This window comes from Artibeus jamaicensis, unplaced genomic scaffold (assembly GCF_021234435.1).
Source record: "Artibeus jamaicensis isolate MK-2021 breed Jamaican fruit bat unplaced genomic scaffold, CSHL_Jam_final contig_233, whole genome shotgun sequence".
Lineage (NCBI taxonomy): Eukaryota > Metazoa > Chordata > Mammalia > Chiroptera > Phyllostomidae > Artibeus > Artibeus jamaicensis.
The window spans coordinates 1,820,182-1,842,195 of record NW_026521486.1 but is presented as its reverse complement, the minus strand read 5'-3'; the positions used below and the strand labels follow the sequence as shown (position 1 = coordinate 1,842,195).

The 22,014-nt window shown below is 65.8% G+C and overlaps 1 protein-coding gene across 3 annotated transcripts in view; it reads right to left on the bottom strand.

Moving 5' to 3' along the window:
• Nucleotides 1–1,403: 1,403 nt before the first annotated feature.
• CELSR1 (cadherin EGF LAG seven-pass G-type receptor 1) overlaps nucleotides 1,404–22,014 on the bottom strand; it is a 99,487-nt gene continuing 78,876 nt past the window's right edge. For 2 of the 3 annotated variants that reach the window (XM_053662029.1, XM_053662031.1), the window contains exons 16-35: nucleotides 21,825–21,926; nucleotides 21,168–21,262; nucleotides 20,513–20,722; nucleotides 19,186–19,369; nucleotides 18,103–18,246; nucleotides 17,003–17,207; nucleotides 15,867–16,034; nucleotides 14,514–14,640; nucleotides 12,823–13,023; nucleotides 10,464–10,638; nucleotides 8,248–8,360; nucleotides 7,921–8,000; nucleotides 6,930–7,056; nucleotides 6,246–6,371; nucleotides 5,781–5,875; nucleotides 5,488–5,591; nucleotides 5,136–5,285; nucleotides 4,628–4,861; nucleotides 4,030–4,291; nucleotides 1,404–3,413 (exon numbers count right to left, since the gene is read on the bottom strand). In XM_053662029.1, the coding sequence (XP_053518004.1) occupies nucleotides 3,389–3,413; nucleotides 4,030–4,291; nucleotides 4,628–4,861; nucleotides 5,136–5,285; nucleotides 5,488–5,591; nucleotides 5,781–5,875; nucleotides 6,246–6,371; nucleotides 6,930–7,056; nucleotides 7,921–8,000; nucleotides 8,248–8,360; nucleotides 10,464–10,638; nucleotides 12,823–13,023; nucleotides 14,514–14,640; nucleotides 15,867–16,034; nucleotides 17,003–17,207; nucleotides 18,103–18,246; nucleotides 19,186–19,369; nucleotides 20,513–20,722; nucleotides 21,168–21,262; nucleotides 21,825–21,926 (2,927 nt within the window). In that variant the 3' untranslated portion in view covers nucleotides 1,404–3,388. The remainder of the gene's footprint in view (nucleotides 3,414–4,029; nucleotides 4,292–4,627; nucleotides 4,862–5,135; nucleotides 5,286–5,487; nucleotides 5,592–5,780; nucleotides 5,876–6,245; nucleotides 6,372–6,929; nucleotides 7,057–7,920; nucleotides 8,001–8,247; nucleotides 8,361–10,463; nucleotides 10,639–12,822; nucleotides 13,024–14,513; nucleotides 14,641–15,866; nucleotides 16,035–17,002; nucleotides 17,208–18,102; nucleotides 18,247–19,185; nucleotides 19,370–20,512; nucleotides 20,723–21,167; nucleotides 21,263–21,824; nucleotides 21,927–22,014) is intronic. The other variant, XM_053662030.1, reaches the window with a different exon arrangement.

The following is a 22,014-nucleotide window of genomic DNA, read 5'->3' as shown; positions in this document are numbered from 1 at the left end:
TAATTTCCCCCGAGTGTGGCCCCAGTTGGCTGGAAGTGGGTGACGGTGCAGGTGGCTAGCACTCTGGGGCAGCCCCACCTCCGGACCGTGGGGCCAAAACAGGGGCCCCCGGAGTGCACTCGAGGCAAGTCCCTGGGGGAGCGGCTGTAGGAGTGGACCCCCTTGTTCCCGTGTGTGCAGGCTTACCCCCGAATTGGGGCCCACGAAGCAGACCCAGGGCAGCTTATCAGAGGCTTCAACAACAGAACCAGGACCTGAAACCACCACCCTGCCCCAGAATCGGCGAGCGGCTGGCCTGCCGGTGGACTCCACCCGGGAGCCCAGCTGGGGCCCTGGGCGCTGAGCCGACACCGAACCCGAGGCTCAGGGAAGGCGAGGCCAAGCCCGAGGCCCGAATGCGACCAGCGGTTTGCTGCTGAAAGGAGCGGGGACGGCACCTGCCAGAGGGTTCCGACCGGACTGAGTCTCGCGGCGTCCAGGATGGGGGCCGAGGGCTCGCTCCGGAGTCGAGCGGCGTAGGAGGAGCCAGGAAAAAGCCAAGCGAGATGACGCCAGGTTTCCGCCCCAGGAAGCCCCAGGTGTTCAGATGGTCAGGCTTAAAAGCGGCTACGGAGCCGGGGCCCACGCAGGTGAACACTGTAGAACCGCACGGGGAACCGGAGGCCTCGACAATTATAAAAGGCGCCCGGTGGAGGTTTCGGGACTCACGCTGGGGGTATCTGCAGTCAGATATTTTGTGTGGGCTCAACAGAGTGGGGGGCAGAGGGGCGCGTCAGCGAACATGCAGACTGGTTACCAGAAATGGGAACATCTGAAAAACAGAGCCCTGGCTGGGGTGGCTCAGTGGATTGTGCGTTGGCTGTGAACCGAAAGGTCGCCAGTTCAATTCCTGGTCAGGGCACGTGCTTGGGTTACAGGCCAGGTCCCCAGTAGGAGCCGTAGGAGAGGCCACCACCATTGAACCTTCTCTCTCTCTCTCTCTCTCTCTCTCTCCTTCCCTTCCCCTCTGAAAATTTTAAAATTCTTTTAAAGAGCTTGAGAAACAAAAACAGAAGAGCGTCAGGGACGGCAACATCAAAGGCGTAACAACTGTCACTGGTCTCGGGGACAGGAGAGAGAGCGGTGCAGGGGAACACCGAGACGCAGAGCACTGGCCCAGAATCTCCCCAGCTGGGCGAGGGACGTAAACGCAAGGCTCCCGGGAAACCCCCAGAACAAACAGTTCCGGCCCAGGTCCTGCCGGCCTACAGCGCCCGGCCCGTCCCCGGCGGCCCCGGGAAGGGAGGGGTGGGGAGACCAGCCCAGCAGAGGCACAGATTCAAAAATCTTAATTTATTGTAGACATTTTCTCATTTGTGATGTCATTCCAGTGTTCTGAACATTAATAAATATACATTTTCTTAAAAAAAAACAAAACAACACAAAAAACCTCCAGTGTTTGATCTCTCAGTCTTGTCACAAAAATAGGTTTACATCTTTCCTGTCTTCATAAAACTGACCACTGTTTTTTTGGTAGTGATTCTATCCCATTAAAAACTACACCTCAAGAGGCACAACCCACAAAAACAGTTCAAAGACTCAAGAACAGGAACACCTGCTTGTACTTAGACGCGTCCCACGGGCCGCGGGCGCCGAGGCACGTTCACAATTCATCGGGGCAGGAGACCCGGGGCCTCGTTCCGTCGCTGCTGCCCTTGGCAGTCCCTGACCAGGCTCAGGCACGCGCGTCTGCACTCCCACGGCAGGGGACCCCGCTCCCATTTTCATCAGAATGACACGGGGGCGGGGCGGGGGGGCTGTGTGTGGTGGTGGAAATCTCTGCCTCTCACTCGGTTTTCGCCCTGACGTGGTGAGGCGCCTACTTGGAAGCAGCTGTGCTGAGCCTTTATTTGGGCACCTGATTTGAACCACAGAGAAAACACTGAAATAAAACGTGTCTGAATAACTCTGGGCCTCGTTCCACAGCCCCTCGGGCCGTGCTGGGCCGGCTGCCCACAAAGGGACAGTCACAGCTGGTCCTTGGTGTGAGTTTCCAAAAACAGCTCAGTAACCACTGAAAGGGTGGCGGTGGCTTTGTCCCTCTGCACAATTGGCCATTTGAAGTAAAATGAAGTAATTGGTCAGAGTGGGGAGGGGTGCAGCCCAGGCTGCCTGGAGATTCTTGGCGGCTCAAAGAGCCGGGGAGTTGGCAGGAAGGAACGTGACATCCTGGAAGACCTCATACCTCCTTCTGAATCGGGGACGTGTGTGAACGGTTGAAAATGCCTCGGAGACCAGGAGCAGAGAGACAATGGAGCCCCCCACCTGCAGAACCCAGTCCCTGCGAAGGGGGCCGGGGAGGCCCTGTAGGCCTACATCCAGCTCATATCAAAGGAGCCAGGGGAGCGGTGAGGGAAGGACCGGTGGGACAGTCCCGGCCGTGCGGCGCTGCACTCTACGCCAACCTCAGCAGGGCTCCTCCAGTCCTGCCCAGGCCAGCCCACCCCATCCCAGACCCACAGTGGCTGGAGCTGGTGGGAGTGGAGAGCCAACCTCCCAGCCACAGACAGCAGTGAACTTGGGCTGCGCAGGGGACGCCCGAGGCTCCTTGCTCAGCAGGGGAAGTGGCCGAGGGACCTCTGCCTGGGGCTTCGGTCCAGTTTCTTCCCCAACACTCCCGTCCTGGATTTGCTGGGACACCGAATGTATCGGCAGGTTCAAGGACAATCGTGCCCTCTTCCCTGTGCGGAAAACACCACAAGACCACTGCACGGGTGCCGGCAGTCAGTACAGACACCAAACGCAGACGGGTCTCTGCCTTCCCACAGTCCCATCAGACACAGGAAAGCACCGCTACGCCAGCTCCACGGGGCGGGGGCGGGGGGGCACCGCGGCCTTCCTGAGGGGCTGCTCAGCACAGCCCGTTGGCAGGGGGCCCCAACTGTGGGGAGATGCCCACATGGGCGGGGCGGGCAGCCGGGCTCTGCTCCTCGGTCTGCGCCTGGTGTCCCCAGACCCCGGCAAGCCCGGCCTGGCGGTCCCTCGCGTGCCTGGCCAGCTTGGCCCCGCTGGCTCTGGTGCTGAGCCCTCCCCTGGTGAGGCCAGGGCCCGGTTTTGGCTCCGTCTGCAGTCTAAGAAAGCAGCTGTGCCGGCCCGGGTATCCCCGCCTCCTCGTGCCTGTGGCCTTTGGCACTTGTCACAGGGTCGATGGCCCCAAGCCCCTGGAGCAGCCCAGGGGTCAGGCCTGGACTGTGGGTCAGGCCAGGCATGGGGCTGCCACTTCAGAGACCCCCAGGGCCCTCTTCACTGTCATGGTGGTGGCCCCTCGGGCTCCACGGTCCAAGGGCACCACGACGCAGCCCGGAAGCCCGGGCGGAGGTGAGGGCTGGTCTCACGGATTCCTGATGGTTCAAATTGAAGTTTCGTTACTGCCTCTGTGCGTGGGAAGAAGCCACCAGGCAGGTGGAGGGTCAGCGAGGTGGCCTCTGCCCCCAGGAAGCTCAGGACTGGGCCAGGTCCCAAGTCACATAGGGGCAGCACCTCCGACTCCAGGGACCAAGGCTCCAGCGAGTGCAAGCCCGTGTGTGGACAGCTACCAGGAAGGAGGCAGGAGAGGGGTGGCCGGGCCTGCACCCTGACTGCTGGGCCCATCTGAGCGCCCGCAGAGCTGGCTTGGCACCCCAGCACGCATGGCAAGGTCGGCACCCAAACTCACACTTTACTCATTAGGAAGGCGCCCACTCTGCCCCGCCTTAGGGTCGGTAGAAGGGCCGGTCTGCAGCCTGGCACCCCCTGAACCTCAGTCTCCTCAACTACAACACGGGGCACCCAGGATGGGACATTTGCCCACTTCTGCTCTGTTCCTCCATCCGCACTGGAGCCCTTGGCTGGGGCCGCTCCCACCGAGGTACCCATCCCCCCCGCAACCCCTGGGCCCCTGTGCCCCTCTGCATGGGCGCCCCAAATCTCTGCTGCAGTGCTCAGGCTGCTGACCACTGACCCTGGGGTGAGAACGGAAGGCTGGCTGGAGGCCCTCCTGCGGCTACTCACTCTGAGTCAGAGCCATGGGCCTGGGCGCTCCCCGCACGCACGTTCATGGCCACCCCGTTGAGGTGCTCACGCCCGGGCTCCCGCCGAGGGTTCTTCACGGCGATGGCACCATCGGGACCGTGGACCCCGTCACTGGAGCCCAGGGAGGACGACCGTGAGGACGCTGGGCTCTGCTCACACTCGGCCAGCTTCTCCCGGAGCCTCGACCTCAGGGTCTTCTCCGTCAGCGGCGGCGGGTAGGTGACTTTGTTTTTCAAGATGCCTGGGAGACAGGCGTTGCAAGAGTGATGGTCAGGCTGACCCACTGGCTGCCGTGGACTTGGTATGGGTGGGGAGACAATTCCTGCAGGTCCCCGAAGCCCTGTGCCCACACTGGGCCTGCCTCCGAGTCTCAGCTCCGGGTGGTGAGGCCAGGCGGCCACTCCTGCCTGCCAGGGCCCCATCCCAGCCACCCCACCTCCATCTGGCAGGCCCCGCCCAGCCCCACTTGGCCCCACCCACCCAGCAAGCCCCGCCCCACCCCCTGGCCTCGCCTCCACCCCCTCCCTCTCGGGACCAAGGGCTTTTGAGACGGCAGGCCCTGGCCACCCAGAGGCACCTTTCCTCTGCTCCGGGGGCTGCATGGGGGGCGCGCCCGCAGGCCTGGGTGGGCTGCCCCTCTCCCCGTCAGGGGGCCGCTCCCGGCAGTGGCTGCCTTGCTGGTCCAGGTGAAGCTCCACGCTGACCTTGGTCTCCACCTTCAGGGGCGGCTTCTCGCCAGGCTCCTCACTGTCACTGCCCCCCAGGCTCCCGTCCGGCCAGTCGGGGGGGATGTGATTGGGCACGGCGTCCACTGGGGCACAAAGGCCACCGTCAGCAAGCAGAGGTCCCACCCCCCCGAGAGCTTCCCAACCGTCCCTCCACCAGGGAGCGTGTGCCCTGAGCGGCCCAGACCGTGGGGCACAGCCGCAACCCCCCAGTGCAGCCAACCCCCGGCCCCTCTGCTGCCCCCCACCAGCCACTTGGTGGGTCTTGGCAGTGAGAGCCCCCCGAGAGCCCCCAAGACTGCCCTGCCTGCACTCGGTGGCTGGGGCAGGCCCCCGCCCTCCGCCGGGCGGCTCCCTCACCTTTGGGGGTGCTGTGGACGGGGCCCCGGGCCGGGTCCCACTTGTCCTCGGCCTCCACGCCGTCGTCCTCGCTGTCCGACGAGTGGGAGGAGGCGTAGGAGCTGCTCTGCTCATCCAAGGACAGCTCGCTGTCGGAGTCCGAGTCGTGGCCTGCGGGCGGCAGGGGGACGGGGCTCAGGCCAGATTGGGGGGGTTCCTGCCTGAGGCAGAGCAGGGCCACCTGGGTCGGGGGCATTGGGCGGAGGTCAGGCCCCTTCAGGGCTGCACGTGCTCTGGGGGACGGATGAGAGCCGCGAGGAGCCCTCGCCCACGACCCCCAGGCCGACAGGGGCTGCGCCCGGGGCACACCTACCGTGGGGCTTCTTGGCGCTCCTGGGGGGGAAGGACGGGTCTGGCTCCCCGGGGCCGCCCCTCGCTGGCCCGGAGGACACGCTCAGCTTCTGGCCCACTTCGTCCCTAGGGAGAGAGGGGAGGGTGGGCTCAGCACCCCCGTCCAGGGGGCCACATGCCGTCAGGACGGCCACGTGGGCTCTGGAAGGTTCTGTGAGCCCACTGGACCCCGTGAACTAGCACAGCAGGGTGCAGGCGATGGGAGCTGGGCCGCCCCCCACCTGGGAGACAGTGAGGGCGACACCCAGGCCCCACCTGACGGTGCTGTCCAGTGAGGCAGTGGACTCGCCCAGGGCCGTGCGCAGGAGGTGCGGCTCCTCGCTGTAGGTGGTGTGGCAGTTGAGGGAACGCTACGGGGTGTGGGTATCGGTGAGGCGAGACCGCCAGGGCAGAGGGCGGCCCTTCCGCCCTCCCTAGGGACGCCCCAGTGCCCGCCGGGCGCAGAGTGCAGTGGCCTTGCCACGGCCAGGGGGCGCCTCCCACCCCCAGCCACTGCTTTGGTCAGGGTCCTGGCCTCCTGAGACCTTGAAAAGCAGTCTGCGACCATGACAGACCCCGTCTGGCCATGCTGGACGCCGCACTCTGGGGACAGCCCAGCCCTTTGTGAGGGCACGGACAGCTCGGAGCCGCGTCTCCCACGGGGTCCGAAGCCCAGAGCACACCCCTGGTGAGCGGGCATCCCGGCCCCCAGGCCTGCGGGTGGCCCTGGGCACCCCCTACCGTCAGCAGGGTGGCCCTCGTGGTGGCTGAGTCGTCCGGGTGAGGCTTTTTCCCGGAGAGCGCCCCCTTCAGGTGCTTGCGGACCTCCCTGTTGAGCACACAGTGGAACAGGAGGACGAAGAGGCCCTGCAGGTTGAGGGGGGCAGGTCAGGAGAGCAGCCGGCGGGGGTGGGGCGCAGAGCACAGCCCAGCAAGGCCCCTGGGCTCGGCCTCCCCCTGCAGGGGCTTCCCCGGGGAGCCTGGCCAGGGTTCCTGGATTCGGGGACTGGAGGCCCACCCCAGGCCCTGGGATCCCCCTGGAGTCCCCCACGTCACGTCTAACCATCCTCCTGGGGAACCCTTGGTGTGAGCCGTCAATGGCCAGCACCCCTCCTGGGGACACATGAGGGATTTATGTGTGGGGAGGGGAGAAGGCCCTGCGCTGGCTGAGCCCCAGCCACCAAGGGAGGGCCCGAGGCTCTGGCAGGGCCGCGTCTGGGGCAACAGGCTCTTTTGCAGGCGGGACCCTGTATGGTAGGCTGACCCCACTGCGGCCGCTCATCCTGCCCCAGAGCCGGGACCAGGATCTCCCCGGGAACCCTCCCAGCCCCGGGGGGTCCAGGCCTTTCAGAGAGGCAGCAGCACGGGGGACCCAGACCGCCCTGCCCGGGGCTGGCCCACGCAGACCGCCCCCGGGTCGCTCACCTGTAAGCAGCTGAAGACGGCGAAGAGGTAGTGGAAGGTGAGCACGTCGCTGTTCACGGCCAGCAGCCCCAGCAGCCAGGTGGCGCTGACGAGCAGCAGCAGGAGGAAGGAGGTCCTCAGCAGGGAGCTGGGGGCGGAGCGGGAATCACTGGCCTGATTCCAGTCCTTCTCCCCGCCAGCCACTCACTGGTCCAGCCGCCCGCTGGTCCGTCCACCCATCTGTCCACCCGCCCACCCGCCTGCTGGCCTCCCCTTCCCTGAACCTCTCTTCTCTGAGGACTGGCACCCCTCCTGCGTGCCGCCCCTTTGCCTGCCTCCCAGCCCCAGCGCCCACCCACGGGTTGCCCGTCCTTGTCACCCCAAGTCTTTCTTGGGACCAGGACTGCTTGCCCAGCTGTCCCGATGCCCTGCTCCACCCTCTGAGGCTTTTCTGTGAGCTGGTCCCCTCTGCACCCCAGAACACTGCAGGTTCCCTGTGCTGGGCCCCCATTCTGCTGGGCGCTCCCTTCCTCCTTCCTGGGGCTACAGCATCACCGCGGCTCCCCCGCCCAGCCGCTGCGGTCGGCCCCCCTCTGGCCGCGTCCGTTGCCACGGCCATGCCGTCCCGGGTTTGAAGGACGCAGCCCCCTGCCCTCGGCGGCAACTCTCCACCCTACACACCCTGCATCTCAATGCGTCCCCGCCCCAGCCCAGGCTGCCGTCCCCGGGCCTGGCCTGTGCCCGCTGCCACCCGCCTCCCCGCACACCACTCAGAGCCGATGCCACTCCGCCCTGACGGGGCCCAGATGCGGCCGCCTCTCCCTCGGTGGCCTGTCAGCCCCGAGGTCCAGCTGACCTCAGTCCCCCGGATGGGCCGTGCCAGTGGTCCCTGGCGTGGCCGCAGCTGGTCTGGGAGCAGCCGGGGGCCTGGCTCTGTGGGGGGGGGGGGACAGGCCCCGCCCAGGGATCTGCGCCTCGGTCCCACCCGCCGTCAGCATCAGCCCCGACTTACACGACGCCCCTTCTTTCGTAGTAGTGGCGCTTCCCTTGGCAGGAGACCTTTGCCGACAGTACGAACAGGACCGTGTTGACCTGAAAACAGTCTGCGTCCTCACGAAACGTCCGAGTGTGTCCGCCCCACGTGTGACCCCCACCTGTCCGTGTGGGACCCCTGAGGCCGGACACCAGCCTCTCTCGTGGATGCACCCGGAACTGGGAATCCAGGGGCCTGAGGACACCCCCCCACCCTGTCGGGGTGACGTCAGCCCCTCCCGCCCCTGCCCCAGCCGCTCAGCAGAGCCAGCTCAGCACGTCCTCCGGGCCCCACCGCTGGACTCACAGTTATGACCGTCCCGATGGGCCCAGCAAAGCTCCAGATCAGGGTGTCTCGGAGGGACAGCCAGCAGAAGTCGGGGTTCCCGTAGCCCTGGGGGTCCAGGCCCACCGCGAGTCCTGGCCATCAGAGAGGAGGGGTGAGGGCAGCCAGGGCACCCATAGCAGACGTTCCAGCCCCACGCGGGCAGGACCCGGGACCCCAGTGTCGCCCTCGGAGGGAAGGGCCAAGCGCCCGTGACAAAGAGCTGGGACGTGACAAGGCCCAGGTGCCCTCAGAGCAAAGTCAGACCACGGCCCACCCTGGCCATGCGGTGGGGCAGACGTGGGGGGGCTCAGCCAGGCCGGGGCTGCCGAGGTGGACAGGACGAGCCAAGGGACCAGGCGGACCAGCCATGAAGGTCCACTAGGGGGCCGGGGTGCCCGTGAGGGACACACGCACACAGACCCCCCCACCGCCCAGAAACCGCTCATCCCCCACGAGCCCTGTGCAGGTGAGGAGTTGCTCATGTTTTCTAAGCCACGGCCGGTTTCCAACAACCGGGGCACGAGCTGCGGGAGGGCCCTGTCCTCACTGAGCCGTCAGGCGGACCTCGGGGTCCGACACAGGCCTTGCTGAGAAGGGAGCAGGTGTGACCTGTGTGACCCTCCCTGCGACCTCCCTGGCCCCGCCCCCCTCTTCCCCTGGATGTCGGGGTGCCCAGGCTGGGACAGGCACTTCTGCTCTGGTGTCCACAGGTGTGGCTGCCCCCCCCACCCCCGCACCCAGGCCTGACTCTGGTCCCCAGGCCGTACACGTCTGGTTTCCTAGGCCCCCTGCTTATGGCCCTGGGTCACGCAGCCCCGGCAAACTGACACCTGACCTGGAGCTTCGGAACCGCCCGCCAGCAGGTCCCTCCCTGCGCTGGGCCCCGAGCCACCCCGGAGGCACTGTCAGGGACTGACGCAGGATGGCTGATGAGGGCTCACCGTGGCCCCGGGGCTGCGGACGGCCAGCCGGCCACCGGGGACAGTGCAGACCAGACAGCAGGGCCATGCTCACCTGGGGCGCGGACGACCAGGGAGCGGAACTCCAACGTCCCCTTTGTAAGACTAGCAAATGGTTCCGATTTTACTTCTCTGTTTATGTTCACAGGACTTGACGTGAATAAAATATGACCTCGTGGCTTCTGAGCTTAACTTGGTCACTAAAGGAGACCCAGCAGTAGCAGGGCACTGACTGGGCCTGAGCCCCGGGTGCCACCGGGCCCTCAGCTCCGGGGGTCTCGGCACTCGGGGGTCAGGGGGACCTCCCAAGTCTCGGCCCCTGCTCCGCCCTCAGCCTTGTGCCCCAGGTCTCTGGGACTCGGGGACCACCGGGCTCCGCCGCCTCCCTCACGGACCGACAAGGACACGGACGTCGCAATGTGTCTGCCACGTCCCATCTGTGTGTCTGGGGGGGCCCACCTGCCCCCGCCTCAGCAGCTCTGCATGGGGGTGACCCTCAGAGGACAAGGCAAGGACTCACATCTGAACAGCCCTGCCCAGGCTGCCTGGGTGGGGGCAGACGCAGAGGAGACCGGTCGGGAGGCTCCCGAGGGGGCCAGGATGGACGTGACCTGCCCGGCTCTGGCCCCAGGGAGCAGCGGGCAGAACTTGGGGCGGCAGCACCCCCTTCTCCTCCCACCGCCTCGAGCCTCAGACTGTGTGTCAGGACCCTCAGACCCAGGGCCTGCTGAGGGGCGGGGCAGCGGGCCCTTCGAGAACCAAGTGTGGACCTTTCCCGACAGGATGCAAACCCTGACCTGCCGGTGCTTCCTGAGAGGTGTGGGAGGGAGATGTGCTGTCGTGCCCGCCCGTTCGCTGGCTCACTTACTCTCTCACCCACCCGTCACTCTCTCTGGGACTCACCCATCCCCCTGCCCAGCCACCCAGCCACCCGTCCACGCAGTGAACAGACAGTTTTTCTCTGTTGGAGCAAGAGACAAAACCCCGATGAGACCCAGATCCAGCTCCCAAGGGGCTCACGCTCAACAGAGGACAGGTCCCCGCAGTGGGCACTGAGTGACCACACCCCTGTGAGCAGCGAGTGGGCAGGGCTGGGGCTTTCTCTGCAGGGGAGGGCGGGTTGAGCGGGGCCAGGGGGGCAGCCACAGAGCTCTCCTGCCCGGGCCCGGGGGTGCCGGCTCCTCTGACACAGGCCCCCCCCCCCGGGGGTGGGTCCCCAGCCCCGGGCGTCCTCACCTGTGACGATGGCCGGGATGCCCCAGCCCAGGACGTAGTAGAACCGCATGGGCCCGGCGTCGATGTTGCGGGCCTCGGTCAGCATGCGGTAGAGGTGCAGGCTCTCCACGAAGGTCCAGGCAAAGGCGCTCATGTACACGTAGTGCAGGGCGATGGCGATGGCCGTGCACAGCAGCTGCGGGCACAGGGGCCGCTCAGCGCCGGCCGGCCCCACAGTGGCTGAGCGCCACCCCCGTGTGGAATGGGGTCCCCTCTGCAGCCCGACAGGGGAGGAGCGGGAGGGGGAGCCGCCGTGACTTCAGTAGGAGGTACAAGTCTGCATTTCCCATCCCGGTCCAATGTGCCTTCGGCACCTAATCTGAAGTTGAGTGTTGCGGAGCGGTCTGCTCAGACTGAGGGCCCCACACCACGGTCGTGGCCTTGGCCTGCCCGCCCTGACCCTCGGCAGGCAGGTCTCCAGTCCCCGCTGCTGCCCCTTCAGCCCAACGCCTGGGTCTCAGGGTCCCCTCCCGGGAGACACTCTGATCCCCACAGACACAGGAAGGTGGGAACGGAGAGAGGGCCACCTGGACCCACAGTGGAGCCAGGTCAGGTGGCCCCGTGGGGGGCCCACGGGGCCGTCTGGCTGAGAACACAGGTGACCCCGCTGCCACTTAAACCTCGAAGGGCCACGTTCTCTCCGGAAACAAAATCCCGACGGAGGTGACCGAGGGACCACCGGGGAGTAACATTCACCAAACACAGCACAGGCGGGAAGCAAGCAGGAGAGAAACAGAACCGCAGGCCACTGCTGGACGGGCTCCAGTGAGCGCTGGGCGGGGCGGAGGTGTCCTATCCTGGCCCCCGTCCCCCCTACAGGGAGTGGCTGGCCCTCCCCACCCGGCTCTGCAGTGCCCTCCGTGGGGACCACGAAAGGCACACACCAGAAGGGTTTGGGAGGAGTCCCGGGGCTTAGAGCCGCCAGCTGTCTGATGTACCAATAGGCCCAGACGCAGGTGGAGGCGCCTGGCTCGCCTGGCTGGGTGCAGGGGAAGGGAGGACCTGCCACCACCGGGCTTACGGGTCTGTCCTCTGGGTCTGCCCTGGCGCTCCCGGTGTCGTGGCCAAGACGCCACCGAGGTCACTGGTGCGGCCCTGCCCTCGGGAGTCGCTCCCCTCCGTACCCCGCCTCTCTCTGCCTCCCAGGCAGGACGGCCCACCTGCCCTCCCGAGGGTCCGGAGGGTCCCACTTACAGCCGAGGAGGGGCGGCCCTGACCGCGAGGCCCAGTTCCACCTCGACCGTTCTGCTTCCTCCGGAGCCTGCGGTTCCTTCTCACAGACCCCCACTCTGCCCCGCTCACCACCCTGCTGTGACACCTGTACTTTCAAAATCCTCTCTGTGAAGTGGAAAACCGGCCGGGGACTGCCAAAGCCACTGCCCGCCCTCCCTCCCTCCTCCGGCTTTTCCCTTCCTGTCTCCTCAGGGGGCTGGGACTCCCCCTGCAAACTGGTCCCTGCCCCGCTTCCCGGGTGGCTATGGCCACCAGCTTGTCTTCCCCCGATCTCTGGAGTCCTGCAGAAGCCCCCCAGCCCCAGCTCCCCCTCTGGCCGCTGAGCTCCCGTCGAGGGCAGCCCCTCTGCTGCCTCCCACGCCTCCGTGTCCTCCGTCCCCAGTGCGCTGGCTCCAACGACAGGCGGTCGCCTCGCTGACGGCACAACCCCTCCTCCCAACGTGCCTGCAGGGTGGCACCTGATGCACGACCCAGCCACCCACTGATGACTGTCACGCAGCACCCACGAGCACGGGTGACACCCCACGCACCCACACAACCTGGGGTGGCTGGAGAGAGGCACCCCGTATTTGACCAGGTCGCACGGAAGCCCCCCACCCTCTCCCGACTGCTCGCTCTCGGCAGCCTCCCTGCCTGTCCCCCCCCACCCCCGTCCGCCGGCACAGCACAGGGCCGGGGGGGACGGGGCACACGGGTGTTCGCAACACACGGGCGTTCGTGGGAGGACACGTGGCCGGGGCTCCTGTGGAAGCCCTGAGTCAGGGAGCTGGATGGGCAGCCTCCTAGACAAGGTGCAAGGTGCCCCTTGCGTCCTCGGGCCACTACAGCTCAGGTCGCAGGGCTCTAAGCTTTGATGAGTGACTGCACTTTCTGACGAAGTCACGAAACTAGGAGGTGACGCAAGTGGAAGCCCCGGAGGGACATCCCTCTGGGCACAGAGCCTGCCCACCAGGCCGGGGACCCGACCGACCTCCCAGAGCCGCCCATGGCACCCGCTGGACGGCACAACATGGCGCCCGCCCAGCTCCTGCCTCCATGACACGTGGGGCCCGGGCAGAGGGGCGGGGGGTGGGGGGGCGGGCCTCACCGGGTTTCCCGTCTGGGTGACCCCGATCACGAAGACCAGCTGGGAGACGGAGAGGGCCGCGATGAGGTTCCTGTGGGCGCCGTGCAGGTTGGAGCGCAGCGTCCGTGCCAGCGCCAGCAGGACGAAGGCTACCAGCAGGGCGGCCAGGGACAAGGACACGGCCGCGTAGGTGACGATCTTCAGGGGCAGGACCTCTCCGTGCTGTGGGCGGGCGACAGACCGGAGCGTGAGGGCCGTGCGCTGGGGCCACCTTCATGCCTCACAGACTCCTCAGCATGGGAGCCGTGCGGTGGTGACGCGGTTCCCGGGGCGGACGGTGGTGGTGGCCCCACTGCTACCCGTGAACCGGCTGAGTGCCCCCAACCTGCGCACAGGAAAACGTGGCCGAGACGCTGGATTTTAGGTTACGCCGCAATAAAAACGACAACAGAAAACCCCTCACCCATCGGCCCTGCCGTCTGGGGGAGGACGAGTCTGTCCGCCTGAGCCCCCCCCCTCGGGCAAGGCCTCCCAGACTGGCTCAGTTTACCCCAAAGACAGGCGGGGGGGGCAGCCACCATCTCCCCCGTTTCGCCAATGTCGCCCGCGTCCAGGACGCGGCGCCCTGCAGAGCTCTGACACCTGGGGAACAGGAAGCTCCCGGTCTCTGGAAACTTCCAGAAAGTGCCCTAAACCCATGGAATTCTGAGCAGGGGATGCCTGGGCAGCACCAAGGTGGGAGAGTGGGGTCCCCCAGGACTGGGGGCATTCAGAGGCTGCTGGCTTTGAGGCCCCCGGGGTGAGCGCGAGCCTTGGTCCCGACTCTGCTTTTCTCTCTTCTGCCTGGAGCTCAGCTTCCTCCGCCGCAGAGCCTGCTCCTGGCCCTGCCCAGCTTCCCGGGGGAAGAAAGCAACCCTACAGGGGCCAAGACCACGAATAATTGACCCCCTGCCCCCAGTGCCGGGACCCGGTGCAGCCCCTCGAATGCGCTTCTCCCTGGGGAAAGCCAAGGGCACCATCTCTTCCTGTCACCCAGGGCCTGGCGGTGGTGGCTCACAGCTGCCTCACCCTCCCGAGAATGCAGCAGAAACTCAGGCAGCTGCACACCAGAGAGCCCTGGGCAGGGACGATGGCCTCACCTCTGGGGACAAAACCCAGGCCTGAAGCAGAGCCAACTCCAGTCACCCGGGCCCCCACTTTGATTCCTGGGCGCCAGCACTGGGCGCCCAGGAGAATGGCCCCGCGGCGCCTCGCGGCCCCGCCATCGCACTCCCGGGCTGGGCATTGGACACGAGCCACCGGGCAAGGCTCCCCCCCCACACACACACCAGCTTCCTTTGTGTTGTGGCCCACGGGCGTCGTGCGGAAGGGGACACTCCGTGGTTCCCGCCAGCCGGCTCCTTTCTTCCCTAAAACCTGTAACAGGTCGACGCAGCGCCACCGGCAGCCGCAAGGACTGCTTTGCAGGGAGGCGTGTGTTGCGGGAGCCTCTTTTCAGTCCAAGGCTCAGGGCCTGCTGCCTCGGGCTTTTAATTTACAACCTGGTCTCCCCAAGAAAGCGCTTTTGGGGGGTTGCTATGGAAATGCAAACAGAGTCTGGCCAAGGCACTGGGAAGGAAAGCCACAGCCGGCGGAGGGGCAGGTCGGGGGAGATGCAGGCCCCTGGACGCCCCCGCCAGGCGGGCAGGGCTGCCCGTGGGGTCGGCACCCACCTCGCGCCTGGAGACGTCCATGAGCACCGCGAAGCTGGCCGTGTGGGTGCACTGGCAGGTGACGTGGGTGCGGTTCCTGGACAGCAGCTCGCAGCCCTTGGCCGACCAGCCTCCAGTCCCGCCGGGGCTGCGGAGAAAAGGGGGGCTGGTTCCCTCCACCGTTGGGGTCCCCAAGGGCCTCCTGCCCTCTCTGGAGCCACGGGGGACCCTCGGGGCGCCCCAGCCCCGCACCAGTCACCAGCTGTGAGGACCACAGCCGCTGCGGTCCCTTTGGGCCGTGAACACTCTCCCTGACCTTTCCTGGCTGGTAATGGGGGCCTCTCCAACACCCCTGGGACAGCCCCCCAAGTGTCTTCCCCCAGTCAAGCTGACAGGGGCGTCAAGTGTCAGAACGGCTGCTTTGTCCTCCAGTCTTGAGTCTGGTGACTGGACAGATGGCAGCCTGCATTCCTCTTAGACATTCGTCTTTCGACTGAGCAACGTCAACGGCCGCTGCCTGGAAGCAGAGCCAAACCATCCCCTTGTCTCACTGACGGGAAACCCCCAACCACAGGGCCGTCTCGGCCTCCGGGAGGCCCAGTCATTTCTCTGGTCCTCAGTTTACTCATCTGTAAAATGGGACCCAAGGGTGAATGCGTGTCTGCCTAGAATTTAAAATGGGGGCACGAGGTCACCCTGAGGGACAGCCGTGCCTCCCGCAGCCGCGCAGCGCCCCACGGGTCCCTGCCATAACAGCGGGCTGGTGCTCGCCCCTCTGTGAGCCAAGGGTCCGGTGCAGTGCGGACACCGCTGCATGCTCACTTACGAGAATTCAGGAAGCTCAGAAAGAGGGAAGGGTGGACGTGGGGTCTGTTGGAGCCGAGCCAGGCTCGCTCACCCCGGTGGAACCACAAGTTGGGGGGATGTTTGGGGGCACAGGACCGCACTCCCAGCTGCACAGTAAACCAGTCCCAGGGTCTGCCGTGTTGGTCTCACGTCATGGGGGCCCCAGCAAGGTCACGATCCCCCCACGGACACAAGGACCACCCCCACATATCTGGGATTTCCCTCTGTCTGCAGAGGGCCCCCGGCCCAGTCGCTGATCGTTGTCTGTGTGTCTGGACGTCAGCCCAGCCTGGTTTGGCAGCAGCCTGGGCAATCGTGGGCGGCACTGTCTCGCAAGTCCGGCCGGTGAGTAGCCTGTCTCTGTGTCAGCCCACATGTGTACACATGTGTTTCCTATGTGTGTCCATGTGCATGCCTGTGAGACGCCCCCCCTCCAGTGCAGTTGGGGCACATGGGACGCACTCAGCCTCAGCAAAGCCCCCCCATGGACACGCAATGCTCAGGGGCAGGCGGCGGCAGCGCCCGTACCTGATGGAGTGGTTCCAGAACACGCAGACGGGCTTGGTGCGCTCCTCGGTCTCCAGCAGGGTGAACTGCACCAGGACGGGCCTCTCCAGGGGTCTGGGGAGCGGGGTGCCCTCGCTGTACACCACGGCGCTCACCACCGGCGTGTTGATGATGGGCCGGTTAGGCAGCCTGCGGCGGGGACGAGAGCACAGCAGCTGACCGCTTAGCAAACCTTGTTTAAACGGCACCTGCGTGCGGTCGTGCCGGGGACACGGGACAGACGTCTCTGCGGGAGGGACGGCCCCACGGGAGGCGAGCCCGGGCTGCAGCTGCATCGGGCTCGGTGCCGATTTTGTCACTGATGGCAGGTGCTCAGGGAGGGGCCACCTCTAGGTCAAAGGTGGACTTCGGAGTTTGAGAACAAAAGAGATGTTACGTGCACGAACGGCGGCGACCCCATTACATAAAGCACCAGAAACACCAGAAAAAACTGCCGCCGAGGGACGGAAGCTGCTGGAATAATCACACCCCATGGTGAACACTCACCCAGAACTAGCCAGGGTGAGTACCCAGACCCGGGGAGCAGCGGGAAAATGACAGTGACGCCGAAAAAGTGAAGCCACAGGCACGCCCGCTCCTGACCACGGCCACGCAGCCCCTCCGGTGGCGCCAGCTTTTCCAGCCGGTGCTTACTGGCAGCCTTGGTGCTGGGGCCACACGCGACCTGAGGCAGACGGGGCAAGGGCCAGACCCCCTGAGCGGGGACCGCATGGTGAAGCCCACCCGCATGTTGACGGCGTACTTCCGGGGGCGTTCCAGGCAGACACCAGAAACAGTGCCGCCTGACAGGCCCAGGACCCCCGACGGAGGGAGACCGCAGGGCGCAGACGCCCCCCGTACAGATCTCTGGGCAGTCGAGAGTTTTTTTAATCCTCACCTGAGGATGTTTGTTGATTTTTAGAGAGAGAGGAAATGGGTGGGGAGAAGGAGCGACGTGAGAGAGACACAACCATCGGCTGCCTCCCCTGCGCACCCGGGCAGGGGATTGAACCCGTAACCTCTCCAACGGACCACCCAGCCAGGGCGGGGAGGTGCAGATGCTGATGCGCAGAGTCCGGCCCCTCCAGACCGGGCCGCCCGCACTCCCGCGGCCTTACCGGAGGCTGCGGCGGTCAGGGTCGTAGTGCTCCGGCAGCAGCTGCCCCAGCGTCCGGTAGATGGCGACCAGGGCGACGGCGAACTGGCCGGGCTCCTCCGGGTGCCTCTTCTGCCTCCTGAACGGGGCCTCCCTCTCGGTGCTGGGCCCAGGGTGCGGGGTCTGCGGGGCGGCCCTCCGACCGATGGGCCTCACCGCGGGGCCGTCTGCAACGGGAGCAACAGCGGGAGGGTGGGGGCTGCACGCCTAGCGACCGGCTCCATGTGGACAGGCCTCGAGGATACTGTCCCAAGTGGGACAAGCAGCCCGGGACTCTCTCGTCCCCGCACAGGAGGACCGGGAGACGGGGCGGAATCATGGGCACTGGAGGGCTGGTGCCATCTCCCCAGGAGTGTCGCACAAGGGGCCAGGCGGCGCCGGACAGTGTCCCGGGCACGGCAGCCTCTCGGGAGCGGCCTTGGCATGGACAGCGAGTCCATCTCCTCCTGGGCTCGCACCACCGCAAATAAATCACTGGGTCTAAAGCCTCCATTTCCCACAACCCGACGGGCTCAGCGTGTCTCCTGCTGACCAGCAGGCTGGCCAGGGGGTCTGGGAGGCCCCCCGCGGGCCAGGCATTGGGTGCCTCACCCCAGCAGAGCAGGCAGCACCCCCTCCGCTGTCGGGGCCGAGAGTGGGTCAGGGCGTGGGCATGGGCGGCGAGGCCCGGGCTGGGCAGAGAGCCCGCCCAGGGGACAGTCAGGGCAGAGAAGGGACCTGGGCCCCGAGGGAGGTCAGGGTCCCAGGGTGGAGGTCGCCAGCCTGGGATGCCCGAGGAGGCAGGTGGAAGGTGGGCCAAGCACGAGTCGACCTATGGGGGGTGGTGGGGGTGGTGGAAAGCCGGTCTCCTGGGGGACACCTAGGCAGCTGTGGGAGGTGACACAGCTCTGCCACCCGGGTCTGACAGCAGCAGACGCCCCGGCCAGCCCCCCAACTCCAGGGAGGCCTGCGCCACGCGTCCCCAGGAGGTGTTCTGCTGTGAGCCGGTATCCCCTCCCCCCGCAGAGCGCCTGCCCCTGGCGGCAGGACCGCTGGGGTCCCCCTGGTTTTCAGGCGCCTCACCTCTCCTTTCCGGGGCTTTGAAGAAGTCGGCTGAGAAGAACACGGAGGACGCCAGCTCTTCCGGGAAATCGTCACGGACGTCCTGGAACCACGGCACCCAGGCTCCCGTGAAGTTGAACTTGTCAAAGATGTCGACGGCCAGGACTGTAGGCACAGTGACTTCCGTCACAGGCGGCTCAGAGCCCTGCCCCGGAAGCTGTCGGGGACCGCTGCCCCGACCCACAGTCTGAAAACCAGAATCTCCTGTGCCCCTGAGCTCTTTAAACCCGAGGTCACGCAGCGGTGTCCTAAGCAGGAAGGGGAGAGAACACTCGGCAGGTCCGGTCGCTGACCAGGCACCTGAGGACCGTCAGGGTCCGGACTCACAGGGCAGCATCGGAGGCGACAGCGTGACCTGTGAGCAGTGCACGCCCCCCGCCCCTCCCTCGCAGGGACGCCGTGGGTCACAGACCGGTCCAGTGATAGATAATTGGGCAAACCAAGGGGCCGTGTTCGGGAAGGGACAATCCCTGGGTCCACCTGAGCGCCCCTGCACCTGCGGGGGGCAGTGAGGAGCTTCCTGCTTGGCCAGCTCCTATGGGCCGGGGCTATGCCAGCACCGCCCGGCTGTGGGCGGGGGGGAGGGGCACTTCTAATTAAGGAACCTGACTGGTTAACCCCTGACCCCTGACCCCAGAGCAGTGTGTCCTGAGCACTGGGGGGACTCAGTTCACGAGGTGTCTGTTTTCCTGGTGGCGCTGGCCCTGTCTGCCACCCAGTCCCTCCCTGGGCCTGAGCCCCCGGGCCCACCCCTCAGCTCCGAAAGGACCGAGGACCATGGAGGGCCCGACAGTGGCACCTCGCCTCCTCTGCCCATGCCGGTCCCCGAACTCCTGGGCATGTGGGAGGACGTGGGCATTGCTACAGGTCACCCGTGAACAGGCTGGACAAAGAAGGTCCAGTGTGGAGATTTTACAGCAAGGAAAAGGGAGTCAGCGCTGTCGACCCCCTGCTGAGAGACGGCAGAGCTGCGGTGGGGCACCCGGATGGCCCAGTCCTGCCCAGGGAGCGTGCCCACCGCCCATGCCGGCTCCGGGACCTTACTCATGTTGGCAGTGACGATGACGAAGGGCCTCAGGTAGGTCCTCCGCAGGTTGCGCGCCACGTTGTCCAGGTAGTCCTCGAAGCGGCTCAGCAGCCGGGCCGCGCCCTCCTCGCTCCGCTGGATGTGCTCCCACGCCGCCCTGGTGCCCGGCCCCAGCAGGGCGCTGCCGGCGTGCACCACGTCCTGGGGGGCACATGGACAGACCTGCTTAGCGTGTGGGTGCGGCCGGCCCAGGAGGCCCGATCGGGGAGGAGACAGCAGGTGCCAGTGTGGTGACGCGCAGGGTCTGTGTGATCGGGGCTGCGGCAACGAGGGGCAGACACTCGGGGGTCTCCGGGGCTCGGGAGCCCAGCCCAAGACAGAAACTAGGAGGGGAACTTGCGTTCTCAAAGAATCGGGAGCAGGGACAAAGTCCATTGGCCCAAACTCTCAGGCCTGGATTGAAGTGCAGGTGAGGGGACCCTCCCTGCCTGGGCCCTGGGGGCCTGTGTGCACAACGAGGACCCCCTGGGGCTCTGCATGGACATGAAGGACTCCCCCAGAGCTCTGCGCAGACAGGGGGATCCCCGGGGCTCAGTGTGGACAGGGGGACCCCCCCAGTGCTCGGTGCAGACAGGGAGGACCCCCAAGGACCTGTGCAGACACAGAGGACCCCCCCAGGGCTCTCCATGGACAGGGGGATCTCCGGGGGCTCTGTGTGGACATGGAACCCTAGAGAGAACAGGAGTGGAAGCGAGGGGGCACTGTGCCCCAAGTGCAGTTTGCAAACATCAGGAGGAACAGGTCTCCTCCCCATTCGTTCTGAACAGATGTTCCTTAGGAGCCAATGACTTAACATGGGTGAGCAGGAGGGTCCATGTTGGAGAGGCCATGCCTTCCGAGAGCCGGACCTCAGGGGGTGTGGGTCGGAGCAGGGGCCCCAGAATCCCCCTTTTCAGGAGCTGTGCGCCCTTGGTGCTCCGTGCCTCAGTTTCCTTACCTGTAAGCTGAGGGGTGTCTATACCACATCACGGATGTGGGTGCAGAATCAGTGAGCTAATTCACGTAAACCACACAGAGCACCGCCTGGCCTGAGCTAAACCATCAGCTGCTGGCGGCCATCCCTGTTTCCGTCCTCGCGATGGTGACCCGCCTGCGCCCTTCCTGAGATGCTCTCACACCCGTAATCAGTTTCACTGGTCAAGGGACTGGCCTGGGCTCACGTTTGTGAAGGGGAGTTTGGCCAGGAGGACGCTGGGCACAGCGGTCTCGCACAACCCAGCACGCACTACGGCCACCACCCTGCCCGTGTGGGGCTGCCCGAGGGACGCGTCCCCACCCTCCTACCTCGTGGAAGTCGGCGTCCCGAGTGGCAGCCAGCTCGAAGCCCCGCTGGTGGCTCTCGTGCTGCAGGACGCGGGCCAACAGCTGGTAGGCCGTGCGCACGTCGTGGCCGAAGAGCGCGCCCGTGTGCTGCGTGGCGTTCCGCAGCGCCTTGGCCAGCCGCAGGGCCCCGGCGCCGTCCAGCCGGGTCTCATTGCGGCTCAGCTTCTCATTCTGGAACGAGGGAGCAAAGGCGATGTCTGCTAACCCACCGTGTGGCTGCGTGGGGTCCTCCTTGCTCAGAAACCCACACCACTTTCCGGTGGAAACTGCCTTGTCAGGAAAGAACTTGAGAAAACCCCCAAATCCCAAAGTGAGCCTGGCTGACCACTGCGGAACAGAAAAGGCTGGGCCGAAAAGCAGCTGGAGAAATACACCAGCTGAGGCGCTGAGGGGAAGGGTGAAAGGGGCCCAGGCAGGCTTGACCCTGGGGCTCGGCCCGGGGACACGACCCAGGGACTCAACCCTGGGGACTCGGAGCTTGCAGAATCAGACTCAGAGCTGGGTCTCCAGGGAGAAAGAGGAGATGTGCCCTGAGCCAGGCCAATGTCTGGCCGCAGGGCCCCAGCTGCCTGGACGCCCAGCCATCCCAACGGCCCCTCCCCATGCCCGCCCCTACCGTGGCCTTGAGCTGCACGAACGAGGCCGAGGTGCAGTTGAAGAGCTCAGGGGGCCGCCAGCCCTTCTCGCCACTGCAGTGCCGAACTGCGTTCCCTGGGGAAGAGAGCGTACTCGCAAAACCTGAAGTTCCAATTGCTGATGAACGTGTGTTTGTCCGGGGGGTACTGAAACGCCACGTGCTGCCTGGGGTGTGAACCCTGGGGGAGATGTGCACCCCTCGCTGGCCCAGGGCCGAGCAGGGACCACAACCACAAGGAGCAGACATCGGAACAAGTCTGTGACACAAGCCAGCTCAACTGTCAGCCGAGTGCCCACACATCCACGCACACCCCACTCCTGCCAGAAGCTGTGCCCTCTCCCGACACCTTTTCAAGGGTGGATGCAGCTCCTACCCCATTTTGCAAAGGGAACCCCCAGGCTGAGCAGAGAAACAGCTCACATGTCTCCAGCGCTCTGTGGGCGGCCATTGCACCCTTCCCAGGTTTTCCCATTTATCATTAAGGGGAAAAAGTTCCTTATTTTCCCCCAACACTCTGGCTGAACAAGGTTTTCAACACTGAACATGAGTTCCACTGCCTCCCCAGTTCTCCCGCAAACCACATGCGTCCCCCCGAATTTCCTGCTGCGAGTGGACGTCACAGGCCACGGCACTCACCCACCGACCCCTTGGGGCAGGGCACTGCAGCGGGCTGCCCAAACTTGGTCTGCGGCCACCAGATGCCGGCTTCAAACGCTCTGGGACACCCGCTGTAGATCACTGGGGGACAGAGGCAGGAAAGCCCTCAGCCACGCCCCGCACATGCAGAGCCCTCTGCCCCCAGCAAAACGTACCCCTGGTGCCTCTC